Below are 13,179 nucleotides of genomic sequence, written 5' to 3' on the forward strand. Positions count from 1 at the left end.
ACAACACGAGCTGGTAAGAGGACGCAGCGGGACCAAAGGCCACGGGCCACAGCAAGAGGCAGGCGTCCAGCCAGGGTAGCCAGCCCAGGACACGGGTCCCTGCTGCCAAGTCTTCCCCGCCCGCGGAAACCCTAAGACGGCTCCTTCTCCGTGCCCGGTTTCAGGGACGGCCCACGCCCGCTCCGGATTCCCAAGAAGCGCCTCTGAGGAGGATGAAGACACCGAACGCTGCTCGCATCTCCGCGCACGGAAGACAAGCAAGCAGCGCCATTCCTCACTAAGGCAACCGCCCCGGACCTTCGCTGGTGCGCCCCGTCGGGACACCTGCTACAATGGACGACTCTTCGGAGTCAAATTTTCTTGGTGAAATCCAGCACTGTGTCAATCGCAACTAGCAGCTTAAGACTGCGTGCTCGGCTGTGCTGCAGGCCAGCAGCTGCAGCTCTGATTCGAGCCCTAGCCTGGGCATCTCCATATGCTGCTGGAGAGCGGCCCTAAAAAGCCAAAAAAAAAGCGTGAAACCATGAAAACATGGACCGAGTTCTCTGGCGGTCGAGATGCTAAGGAACTGGCGCCACTGCTGTGGTGCGGGTTTGGTCGCTGGTCCAGAAATTACTACCTGCTGCAGGTGAGGCCAAAAACAAAAACAAAACAAACAACAAACAGAAACACATCAGCTACCAGGAAGTTTCTGTTCCGCTACCAGCTGGGTCTGCTGGCCTTGGCAAGCGGCCATCACCCGGCCTACGCGGGCCTCCCTGACCCCAGAACCGGGGTGCAGACCTCTGCTCACACCTGTTCACGTCCTAAATGCTCTTGGCGGCTGAGAGTATCTCATCCTGCTGACTCCTGATCAAAACCCTGGATGGTTCCTACAACACGCACCCCAACACTAAACTCCAGTGCCCCCGAGCTTTCAAAGCTTTCAAAGCTGCCCACACCCGACCCCCACACCCACCTGTGTACCCCCCAACCCCTCTGCTCTGCTCAAGTTCAAACCTACATCGTTCTCTACAGCTGCCATGTCCCTGCCTGGCCTTCTGATTAAAAGCTGAGCCGGAGCACCGTCCTGGGGGGCCCCAACACAGACCCGGGGACCTAGCGGTGCTCAGCTCCCTTCATCCCTTACCGTGGGGGAGGGGAACGAGGCCAGCAGGAGCCCAGGTCACCTGTAACCTACATGGACAGAAAGCCACAAGGAGAGGAAAGAGCTGTGGACGGAGCAGAGGTTAGACCTGAACGAGCTGAAGGGTTTCTAAACTGGTTACGGCCCCAAGGATGTTCAGCATAATCCTGTCAGCTGGACACAGGGTGAAAGAGAAGCACAGGCCTCCGGACACACAGAGGCTTCCTTGGCTAGAAAAAGGCGATGAGGAGACAGGAAGGGGGAGCTTCTGATTTAAATGAGAGACTCCTAAGAATGCCAAGAAAATTAAAAGGCAACTGCAAAGCTTAGGATACCTGAATTTTATGAGCACTCCATCACATACGGGCTGAGGGCTCAGCTATTTGTTGAGGAGGATCTGGGGCTAAAGGCAAGGCGTTCAGTGACTGAACTACAATCCAGCAACTTGAGATGGCCAGGGAGCCACGAGGGCGAGGACAGGTGTTGTTTTAGGAGAGCCGAAGCTGCCGCAGCTGGGTGGTGTTTGTGGGTTTGGCCAAGGTGGGGCTTAGCACTTTAATGAAGGGCAGAACAGGGCCATAAAAACGCACCCCCTTTTTCTGTGGGAAGGACACGCGGCACCTGCGCCTCCGAAGGACTGAGAGCAGACGGAGCCAGAACGCGCGCAGCCCACTGAGCCGCTGGGACACGCTAGCGGTGCTCCCGGGACATCTCAGCATCAGAGGAGCTGAGCAAGAGAGCTGCCATGTAAATACCCAGACCCTTGAGGGGCACAGGCACGCCAAGGTGGGGTCTGGGTGCCTCGTCTACCTCGTCACCCCCAGGGCCAGGAGGGCCGAGATGAATCCACGACACTAAGGCGCCTTTAAAGTGTGGAGGAAACCAATGAATCCAAAGAAATCTACTCACAGATTCAGTTTCGCTAACCAGAAACTGGTGGAACTTTTCCAACTGTGGAGACTTCCTCAAGATTTTTCGACTTAAATTTGTGTGCCAGGCAAGTTCTTCGGGATACCTGACCAAAAAGAAAGTCAAACGTTTATGGATTATACATACATTTTAGAGTGGTCCCGTCACAACTTTATGCTTGTACACGTCATAAGCCCAATGACACACCGACTCTGCTCACAGCCACGAGCTCGGAGGACAGTCGGGGTCGGCAGCAGCTCGTGGGGTCCCGGGGACACCGGGGCACGCTGACCACGAGGACGGCCAGTAGCACGCGTGGGGCCCCAGGGACACTGACTGCGAGGACAGTCAGCAGCACCACACAGGGTCCTGGGGACACTGGAGCACGCTGACCACGTGGAGGCCCTGGCAGGACAAGCCTGGCGGCTGTGAGAGCTCCGCACAGGACACTGCTGAGCAGTTACAGCGCTCAACGGTCAGGAGCACGAAAAGGCCGAGACCACAACTCTTCTGCGCGTCCACTAAGGCAGGTTAATGGCACGAGTTCAAGAGAGGACCTAAGACGACAGGCGACCTAAAGCGCAGATGCCACAGAATCAAAATAACGCAGTACAGCAGGTTCTGCAACAGCTGACAAAAACCTGAAAACAATCTTATTAAACTAAATTTCCCCCATTTCCAAAACAAATCAGTGCAATAAGTACTAAAACGTTCCACATTCCAGAGAAGCGTGGCAACCACCCAGGCGTGCATCTGAGCTCCCAGGCTGCTGCTTCAACGGGCCTGAGAGTGAAGCGCCGCCTGCCATTTCCGAGCAGGTGTCAGCGTTTCCTCTAAGTGATGACGTCACAGGTTAGGAAACGAGTGCTTTTTTAATGCAGCTTTTGCACCCGTCCCTGAGCTCCACCTGCACAAGCCAGCGCCCGGAGAGGACACACAGGCCACGGCTGACGCCAGGCCCCGCGGCGACCGGTCTTCTGCACTCACTGTCCAGGCTGAGGGATCAGAGTGAGCTCAGTTTAACAACGCAGGGTCACCACAGGTCCAGGTGTCAGACTGCAGCTAAGGCGACAGCCAGGAAAATGAAACTGGAGTGTTTAAACCACAACACATGTGACCGCTTTAGAACTTGAAAATAGGCAGGGCCAAGCTGAGACTTAAACTCTGAAGCCACTGCTCCACCGTCACGTTATTACGAGGTGGGTCTGAAAGGTGCCTTCTGCCAAGCAATGACCATTAATGCAGCGGGCTGAGTCTGTTCAGGGCACTCTCCAAATGCCCTGGGGCTTCGCTTCTATTGCTTGTACCTGGGCCCCTCCTCAATATTTGACCTGTTTCAAAAATACAAAACCAAAGGGCAATCATACTTACCAGCTAATTTTGAAAAGTTTGGCTTTCAAATTTCAACACTCCCCACGCGCCCTCCCTAGCAGGCAACGGCTCGGACTCGCTGAGTTGGCTCCAGGAGCAGAACCGCACCAAACCTGCCACCCCTCGGCGACCTCTGCTGGTGGTCAAGTCTGACTTCATGATTCCCGGCCACCCTGGGCTGTGTGCAACCAACGACAGCACACATGCCAGCTGCCGCCTCACCGAGCCGCCACAACAGCTTCTGATCCGAGTGCTGCCTGCCTCTCTTCGCTGTGCATCGCTTAGGTTCTTTCTCAAAGAGAGACGGCAAGCAGCCTAAGGGCAGCAGCACCTCCTCGGGTGACTTACAAGCGGACTTTCGAGCAGTTAAAATGTAAACTGACTATCACAAGATTAAAACTGTAAGTAATGACGACTGTGACAAGCTTTTAAACTTAGAACTTTCAAACAGTTAAATACAAAGACAGTTAAAATGAAAAGGTGTGCTTCTTACATAGCCTAAAGCTATGTAAGAACTTTTTTTTTTTGGTCTATTTAGGGCCGCACCTGCGGCATATGGAGGTTCCCAGGCTAGGGGTCTAATCGGAGCTGTAGCCGCTGGCCTACACCACAGCCACAGCAACACGGGATCTGAGCAGAGTCTGCAACCAATACCACAGTGCTCGGCAACGCTGGATCCTTAACCCACTGAGCGAGGCCAGGGATCAAACCCACAACCTCATGGTTCCTAGTCAGATTCGCTAACCACTGAGCCACAACGGGAACTCCTGTAAGAACTTTTTTGAGCTAACAGATGTTTATGAAAATCTTAAAAAAAAAAAACAGCCTATCTTTAATTTACAGTTATGTAATTCAGATTTTGCTCTTGAGTCATTCAAGTCCTACTTGGAAACTTGTCGTGCCTTTCAAGGAGAAATTAAAACCACCCTTTCCCCTTTATACCTCGAAATTTCTTAAGGGAAAAAGGCTCTGTAAATAAACACAACAGCTGTGATAAATCATCTTCAATCCAGACTTTACAATGACAACGAGGTGTGTTCCCAACAGCTGATTCTCAAAAAAAGGCCTTAAAAAAAAAAAAATGCTTTAGGCTAATTCCTTACAGTTCCCAGTCTATGAAAAGAGAAAAATAAAATCTGCCCAAATCTGTAAAATTCCTACACATCACATTCCTCCTTGCACACCTGGTTCCCCAAAATATTCCTCCTTTGTTATATTCCACCAGGTACCAAAAGATTAAAAAGAACACGCTATTTTGAACACAGCAAACCGCCCAAAGTCTTGTTCGTTTCTGCTTTACCTGCTTTGCTGATTCACAGGTTTCCACACTTGACAAGTGGTTTTGATTGATTAAAAGCTTATACAATAAAACTACCACGCGACGATCCCTGATAACGGAAAAGGCTGAATGTTAGGAACCCAATACACACAACATCCAATGCGCTGCTCACAGCCCTGCTGGGTGTTCAGAAAATTAAACCAGGCAGTAACATGAAGAGAAAGGCTGGCTGTTCCTGGAGCAAGTCCCTGGCATCCTCTTCCCACAGGGCAGGTCTGGGACGGACCGGTCCTAGACCCACACCCGAAGTTCAGCCATCAAGAGGGAAAAGCAGCTGTTAAGTGTTAAAAGAACCGATCAAACAAAAGTATGACGTAGTTTGCAGGGAACATCAAAAATAGGCCGATTCCCGTATGTGTGGGAACCCCGAGAAGAAAATTCCAGCAGGCCACGCTCAGGGAGGCCTGTCTTGCCCACAGGAGGCGTGTTTTGCAGCCCCTCCTCCTGGACCAGGTGCAGAGAACGGGGGCCTCCTCCTCGGAAAAGCTGGTCGAAGGAGGAACAGGCCACGTGATCAGACAGAGAAACGTGGGCCAAGACAACCTGGAACCTGCTTTGGAAAATATCAGATGACCCCTACTTCCCAGGACCATCAGTCAGGTCTCCAAACCGCAGCCCGAGAGAGTGGTTCAGTCTGCCTCCCAGTGACTGTGAGCGAGGAAGAAGCGCACCGCACAAAGGTCGCCTCACGCAGCGATGCTCGGCCCAGCAGCCGGGAATCACGCCTCTCCCACTGGCCTCTGGGCAGTGGACACGCAGCCACGCAGCCAGTGACCACCAACAGCCACCTGGCCCCTGGGAGCTCTGCCTGTCCTCTCACCTTCAAGCTTTTAAACTCTGATGAAAATGTTTAATTTGAAAAAAGAATACTGAAATTTGGGGGCTTAGTATTACCAGTTTATTATTGTATCCCAGAAACACATTCCATGACGGTGACATCTGGTTCTGATCCGATTTTAGCGTCTGACCACTGAGCAGTCATTCCAAACGGAAATGCTGTTCAGGGCCGTGATAGCCAAGGGCCGACGACAGAATGAAAAGGAGCAAACCCACAGCCCCTGACTGATGAGAACCCGACCTGGGTTTGTGATTCCTAAAGGGCACCAAAAAGGAGAGAGAGCAACAAACCCTCCCTCAGTCAACGCTTCAGACGCTGCCAGGAAATACCGGTTAAATGATCACCTTTTTACAGCAATCATTTAAAACGGGTTGCTGTTTGCTGAGAACGCAATACCTCGAAGCTGATAACTGAAACGTGGAACCACAACAAGTTACTTTAATGACGCTCCTATTTATAAACAGCCCAGGGCTTGGCACTGCTTTTGCGCTTGAGTGCGCCAGGCGTCCTACAGACACGAGGGGCTGCCCTCACACATCCGAACCCTGAACTGGACCACACAAACAAGGAAGCCACGGGACACGGACCGGTCAGTAAAGACGGCAGGGGCGTGGCAGGCACGGCAGGAGTCTGCTTGGGCCCTGGAGACGGCAGGCAGGCCTGGCTGAAGCAGTCTGGCCGAGCCTCTGCCAGGTTAAGGGCTAAGACGTGATCTCTAATCATGTGATTCCTGCTCGAGTCATATGACTTGAGACGATGTCATGCTGTTCAAAACAGAGTCACAGCAGCCAGTGCAAACCTCCACGACTGCCCGGAAACGTCCAGGGGTTGGTACTATCTCAGAAAGACGTCACGGGAACAGAAGGGGCAACGGACAGAGAAGAGACCCCACCCCCCACCCCCGGCTGGAGCTGTCACCCCCACTGATGGACTCTAAAACACCAGACTGGGGCTTCGAGGCTCGTCGCCATGGGATCTGATGCTGTGGGGCTGAGGAGCTGTTCCAGACAGACAGACCCTGCTGGAGGCACTGTCAGAGCAGAAGGGGACCGCCCGCTCCCACTGGTCTCAGGACTCAGGGCAGGACGGGGCACCCTACTCATGCTGAGACAGGTCCTCCAGATCCCTCTTCCAAGTGGTTCCTGACCCCGTCCCTTTTCCTATCTGCAGGACTAACGTGTTCGTGCAGTGTTGTCGTGTGCAATAAACCACGTGACCTGTAAAGTGAGTTCTGGCTGCACTCCATTTGGCCCCATTCTGAGATTCCCGCCAGGCCTTCCCGCTGGGCCCTGCAACAAAACAGTCCGTCTGTATGTAGCAGTTTTGATGTGAACACAAGGGGTTTGAGTGAAAACGGTAACAATGTCAAGGAAGCAAAGCAGCTGGACTGATTTGGAAAAATTAACTGAAATCGAGACTTCAGGGGAGTTCCTGTCATGGCTCAGTGGTTAATGAGCCCGACTAGCCTCCATGAGGACGTAGGTTCGATCCCTGGCCTCGCTCAGTGGGTTAAGGGTCTGGCGTTGCCGTGAGCTGTGGTGTAGGTCGCAGACGCGGCTCAGATCCTGCGTGGCCGTGACTGTGGTGTAGGCCGGCAGCTACAGCTCCAATTCGACCCCCTAGCCTGGGAACCTCCATAAGCTGGGGGTGCGGCCCCAAAAGGACAAAAGACCAAAAAAAACAAGAGTTCAATACAGAGCGCTACAAATCACAGGAGAAAGCTTGCATGTCAACGTAAAGCTACAGCGAGAAAAAGCTGGTTCGGAAACAGAACAGCAGAAGGTCTGAAAAGGATACTGACGTTCTTTCCTGCCAACGGCAAATGCATAACCAAGAAACAGATTCACATGACAAAGATTAAACCCCCCAAATACCCCAACAGGATGAAGCTGTATTATACCTACCAACTCAGGGGCTGCGGGACTTCAACTTTCTGCCCATCCACCTCCAAGTCCTCCAGTTCCTTGAAATACTTGTTCTTCAAGCAATGGAGAATCTCTTTTGCATGGCTATTAAAAAATAAGCAAGTTTCAAATCAATCTGGAAACCTAATTTAATACATTTCATCTTCCTGTAAATGTAAGATCCTAAGTGCTTTAGAACGAAAACCATCTTTATGTGAGGATAAGACCTTCTTTCATCACCGCCTTTTTACTCTATTCCTTCAAAGCTTAGACAATCCTCATTGTTTAATTACTAAAAGGTGATAACCTCAATATACTCCTGCAGGAATTCCCATCGTGGCTCAGGGGGAAACGAATCTGACCAGGATCCATGAAGACACAGGTTTGATCCCTGGCCTTGCTCAGTGGGTTAAGGATCCGGCCTTGCCATGAGCTGTGGGGCACGTTGCAGAGGCGGCTCAGATCCCGAGCTGTTGTGGCTGTGGTGGTGACCGGCAGCTACAGCTCCGATTCGACCCCTAGCCTGGGAACCGAAAATAAATCAATAAACAAACAAACGACTGCATTCCTTTCCTCCTCAACAGTCCTAGAGTTCGATTTTCACTTGCAGGTCACCTCCACAGAATCTCACTGAAACCATGTGCTGACACTGACACACCCAAGGCCCGTACGGCAGAAGCAAAGTGATGAATGGAGACGAGACGTCTAAGCTTGTTTTTCAGAAGACTAGGAAAACCGCAGCTATGAAAACAACACGCTAAAGGCCCCGTCACGTGGCACAGGTGCGCTTAGGGACTAAAATAACCCGGAGTAAACTTTAAACGTCTCAGGCTAAAACCCTCCACCCCAAATCTGCACGTGACCCATGAAGAGGCACAAAGGACAGTCACGCCTGCGTGGAGACCTCTTCAAACTGACCTTCACTTTCCATCCCTCATTTCTGAGCCCCTCCGCCCTTCCTCCCTCCCTGCCGCCACAGTGAACATGCCACTCAACAGCTGACGGGGAGAGCCGAGCACTTCCTGTATCCCTGCTCGGATGCCCTGCCAAAAAAAGCCTCTGCTCCTTCTGCAAGAGGCTGCCTTGGTATCTGGTCTTTCCCACTGCACAGCAGGCCCACTTGGAGACCCAGATGGGACGGCGGCCTGGATAACTGCCCCTGCCCTGCCCTCCCTGCAATGGGGGTGGGGCAGACAACCCGTCCCAGCAGCTGCCTCGTCGACTCTGCCTAGAAGGCCCATCCTCAGGACCTCTGCCCCAGCTCGGCTGGCAACCACGGGCACACGGCAGTGGCACTTTTTGTGGAAGAGAGGCTCCGGAAGAGAGGCCGCCTTCTGGCTGTGTGTCTCAGTAGGTAGTTCTGAAGCCTGTTTTCTCTCTGTCTGTACTGCCCCTCGTTAGAGGGCGCTGGTACCGGGGAAGGCGACCGGCGAGAAAGGTGAAAGGATCAGTTGTTCTCAGAGACACTCCCAGATGTTCCAGAAACTGAGCATAGTAGAAACTCCTAGAAACCGACAGCTTAAATGTGGTCCCGAGTCTGAGTGGAGGCTGGCGAGTACATCTGGAAGTGAGGTGTGCGCGCGTCGGTCAACGGGCCTCACTGTCCTCAACCGCGGCTGGCATACACTGAATGTGGCCATTTGGGGGCTGAGGGTCGTGGCGACCACAGAAAACCCCCTCTAAGAAGTCACCTCACCAGCGTCTTCTGACTAAGAAGAAAAGTGGCACTGTTTCTTCCAGTCCTTCAACAGTCCCAGGGGACCGGGGAATTTACGGAGGCAGCCAGGTGTCTGCTCCTGACCTGTGACAGCCTCGCAGGGAACCACTTCTAAAGGAACATTTTTTGGGGGGACCTTCCATGTTCATGGTGAAGCAGCTGGTCATGGGAGCTCATCAGAGGCTTGCTCTCCTGAACTGTGTTGGCACCAGCGAGGGAGCGTTCCTGCCAACGCCACAGCGTCAGAGCTTCACCAGCAACCCTGGAGAGACCCTGTTTGCTGCAGCCACCTGGAAAAACCACCTAAAGCAGGAAATGCAAATGGTCCACCGAAATGGGCCAACGGGAGACATTCACCAAAGCCGGAGCCCGTCCCGCCACAAGCCCAGGAGAAAGCAAAAGATGATATTCTTTCGCAACACTGCCTGCTGGCAACACCCTCTAAACCCGGGGGGAGCAGTGGTCTGGGAAAGGATCTTTGAATTGCAACATCTTCCAATGACTTTTATTTCGTAAAAGAGAAAAGCGATGAGGCTCCTTAGGTACAGTCGTTCATGCTGTTGCATCAACACAAGACAACTCAAAAGAAACGTCAGGTCACGGGACAACAGGGAGAAACCCAAAGAAAGCCCGTGCTGCCAGAGCAGACAAGGAAAGAGGACGACTCCCTGGTAATCAGCTAAGCTCGCCCACCCCACCATCTCCTCACAGGGGAGCAGAGGCAGCCGCCTCTGCACCTTCACCCTGGGACACCCAAACCCCGAAGGAATGGTCTTGCCTCTCATACCCAGCAGGACACTCCATCAGTCAGGGGGCTACTCAAACCCAAGAAGGGCAATGCCTCTTGCAGCACGTGTCTCTAAGAGAAACTGACTTGGCAGAACAGCCTCAAGGCAGGTACACATGCAAGTACACCTGCCGACTCAATTCCAACATCTGACTGGTACACCTGCAAGAACACGCCTTCACACCAGGATGCGCCTAAGGAAACGGAACACCTTTCCTCCTCCACGTGTGCACTCATACCCCAACCTGGGGAGATATTCAAATCGTCCCTAACAAACTCCTCGTTTCTGAGGAACGCAGAATGGTCTCGGGAAAGGCAAGGCAAGAGGCCAACAGGCTTCACGAGGCCACTCCAGGAAATCCAGGGAGGGTAGGAGCTGGCCTAGCGGTCCCCGTGGCTAATTCAGGATGGTATCCAGACCATTCTGGAGACAGAAATAAGCCTGGCCACCGTGGAGACTCCTTGTGACCAACTTCACATATTCTGAAGTCGTGCACGATGAGCGCCAGTCACTGAATAGAAATCACATCATAGCCCTTAACCTGGCAAAGGCTCCCCAACACTGCCCTGGCCAGTCCCGTCTGCTGGCCCTAAGGCCCAGAAGATTCCTGCTGTCCCTGCTGCCAACCTCATGTTTAAAAAGGAACTGACCCAAACCAGATGGTCAAACCATCTCTCAGAAGGGCCTTAACATACACTGACTACCAAGAGACCGGCGTCGGCTAGAACGGACTCAAGCGTGGCAAAGAAAAGGCCGCCGTAAGAGCCCTCAAGTGAACAGCCTGCAGGCTGACCAGAGCCTAAAAGCTGGGCCCATCACCTTCCTCAGGTCGCTGGGGCACCACGACCTCATCCTTGGCCCCAGCCCCTTTCTCCTTCCAGAAACACACGTGGATGACAACCTGCACCCCGGAAGGATCTGCGCTTCTCTGTGGGACCAAGAGCCAACGGCCCAAAGGAAACACAGGACCAATCTAGTCCAACCAGGTCAGTTTCAACATGTCAACTGCATTTGGACACGCGGCCAAGCCGTTGTACCCTGGGACCATGTCCACCCTGAGATAAATATTTTTCATCCAGGAAAGCGGACAAAAAGGAAAAGAGCCTCGGGACAGAGAATCACAGGTACGGGCTTAGGACCAGCAGTACCACCGGGTGGGGTGGGGGACGATGCTTGTCAGGAGAACCCCCTTGGAAATCTAACTGCCCCCGTGGAGGCTCAACTGGCCCAAACTGACAGCCTCCAGTTTAGATGAACACTTTGGGTGAAGGCCTTAGCAAATGTAGCACCGGATACTAAACTAGTGCTCCACTATCTCCCGGGGGGGAACAAGGAGGTCACGAGTCACTGCACATGGACAAATACCACCAGACAAGTGGACCAAAACACAAAGAACCGATACCAGCAGGCCAGCGGGTCACAGGACATCAGTAATCCTTCTGCCAGCAGAGCTTCCATTCCATAAGGGATTTTCTCCTCTTAGTTAAACGGCCTACATGCACCGGTGTTTCCTTGAAGCCCAGTCATACTGATTCTTCTGTTTGAGCCCATGCCCCTTAACCTTCCTGTCAAGTCTGTGTCTCAGAGACCGCGGGCCACCAGACTGTTCCTCTGTGGTCTCAACCCTGACCTGGGGGGGGGGAGATACCAACCTCTCCAACAATCTGGGTTGAATACTGGAGAATGTATACAGCTTAGGGCCTAACAGTTTCCTTCCTCAAGCCCTTGCAAGGTCTAAACACCTCGTCCACCCGAAGCAACTAGAGCTTTCATCACCCAGATCCCTAGAGATTAAGGAGGAATCAACACACAGCAAGGACTAAAACCAGACCCTGCAACTTACAAACTCAAGGCTCATTAAGAAGAAACAAAGTGACTTAATAAAACCTCCAAGCCCCCTCTGCAGAAGACCAAGGAAGCCTCAAATATGGAAACAAATTGCTCACACACAGCCCCCTTGAATAAACACAGAACAAGTGCACACTTGACCCAGGGAGTGGCCTGAAGGAGAGTCCCCGGCACAGAGAACTCTTGAAACTTACTTTTATTTTCTCCTGGTTACTTCTGGGCTCCTCTCCCCTTACTCCTGACTTCCATGATAAACTGCCACTCAAAGGCAGACCAGGAGACAGATCTGAGCATTGCCTCCTGTCTCCTTGCTTGACTGCCCCGCAAGCAGCAAAAGTCTTTTTCTGCAAAACACCGTTGCCTTGGTATCTGCTGTCTCCGCTGTGCAGTGGGCAACGAGCTCACTCCCTCAGTTACCTGACTACAAGAATTTCTTCAAGGAGAGAACGCCGAAATTTTTACTTAATGGTAGTGGCACAAACTCTCATGTGTTTGTTCCCAACGGTGGGCATCCTCAACGCACAAGCTCCCAGGAGCCAACCCGTTCTCAGACCGCATTTTCATGCCTGGTTCTAGCCTCCCAACTTGCAACACCTCCTTGCCCTATTCCGTTGAACACGTGCTCCCTCCCCTCAGTGCTTCCAAACTCTAGAATCCACACCGCTCGCAGGCACTTTTCGGGACAGATACCCTCGTTTTTAATTTTGGGCATCTTTACACCAGTTTTACGAAATACAAGAGGCACGACCCCCTACCTTTTATAGCCAGTAATTCTTAACGTGGCCGGGAGGGGCTCCCTGAGCGCTTCCATGAACTGCTCCCACTCTCCTTCGGGCACGATCTTGAGCTCCTGATAGTAGTGCTCGAACAGCTTGTTCTCCTTGACGATCTCGGGGTACCCGCCTTCCCAGCCCTGAGGAAGGAAAGAGACGTCCACCCAGGGCCGGGGAGCCGCCCCTGAACCCCCGCAGGCCTCAGGGCCAGGGCGGCCCACCCGGGGCCCTCGCCGCCCTCACCCCAGCTCCTACCGTCTCATTGCGCTTGCCGCCGCCCTCGGCGCCGTCCTCCGCGCTCCCGGGCCGCTGCTGCTGCTGCTGCTGCGGGAGCCGCCGGCCCCGCGACCGCCGCCCCATGGCCCACGCGGCCGCGCACGCCGCCCTCACACACCGACCCGCCAGGACCGGCCGCGAGCACTTCCGGGCTGCAGCTCGAGGACCCCGCGGGTCTGCGCCTGCGCCTCTCTGGGACGTGCAGGGGCCTTCGAGAAACGAGCCAAAGCGTCGCGATCGGGCCTCCCAGGAAACAGCGGGCGAGAGGAAACGCCGACGGCCCCCAGGCG

At 53.4% G+C, this 13,179-nt stretch overlaps 1 protein-coding gene across 1 annotated transcript in view; it reads right to left on the bottom strand.

Annotated features, from left to right (window-relative positions):
• Positions 1-13,030, bottom strand: part of NSUN2 (NOP2/Sun RNA methyltransferase 2) — a 31,476-nt gene extending 18,446 nt beyond the window's left edge. Inside the window, exons 1-4 of the mRNA XM_047767586.1 lie at positions 12,869-13,030; positions 12,596-12,753; positions 7,488-7,592; positions 2,036-2,141 (exon numbers count right to left, since the gene is read on the bottom strand). Coding sequence (XP_047623542.1) covers positions 2,036-2,141; positions 7,488-7,592; positions 12,596-12,753; positions 12,869-12,973 — 474 coding nt within the window. The 5' untranslated portion in view covers positions 12,974-13,030. The remainder of the gene's footprint in view (positions 1-2,035; positions 2,142-7,487; positions 7,593-12,595; positions 12,754-12,868) is intronic.
• Positions 13,031-13,179: the final 149 nt, after the last annotated feature.

The sequence above is a fragment of the Phacochoerus africanus genome, chromosome 1 (assembly GCF_016906955.1).
Source record: "Phacochoerus africanus isolate WHEZ1 chromosome 1, ROS_Pafr_v1, whole genome shotgun sequence".
Taxonomy (NCBI): Eukaryota; Metazoa; Chordata; class Mammalia; order Artiodactyla; family Suidae; genus Phacochoerus; species Phacochoerus africanus.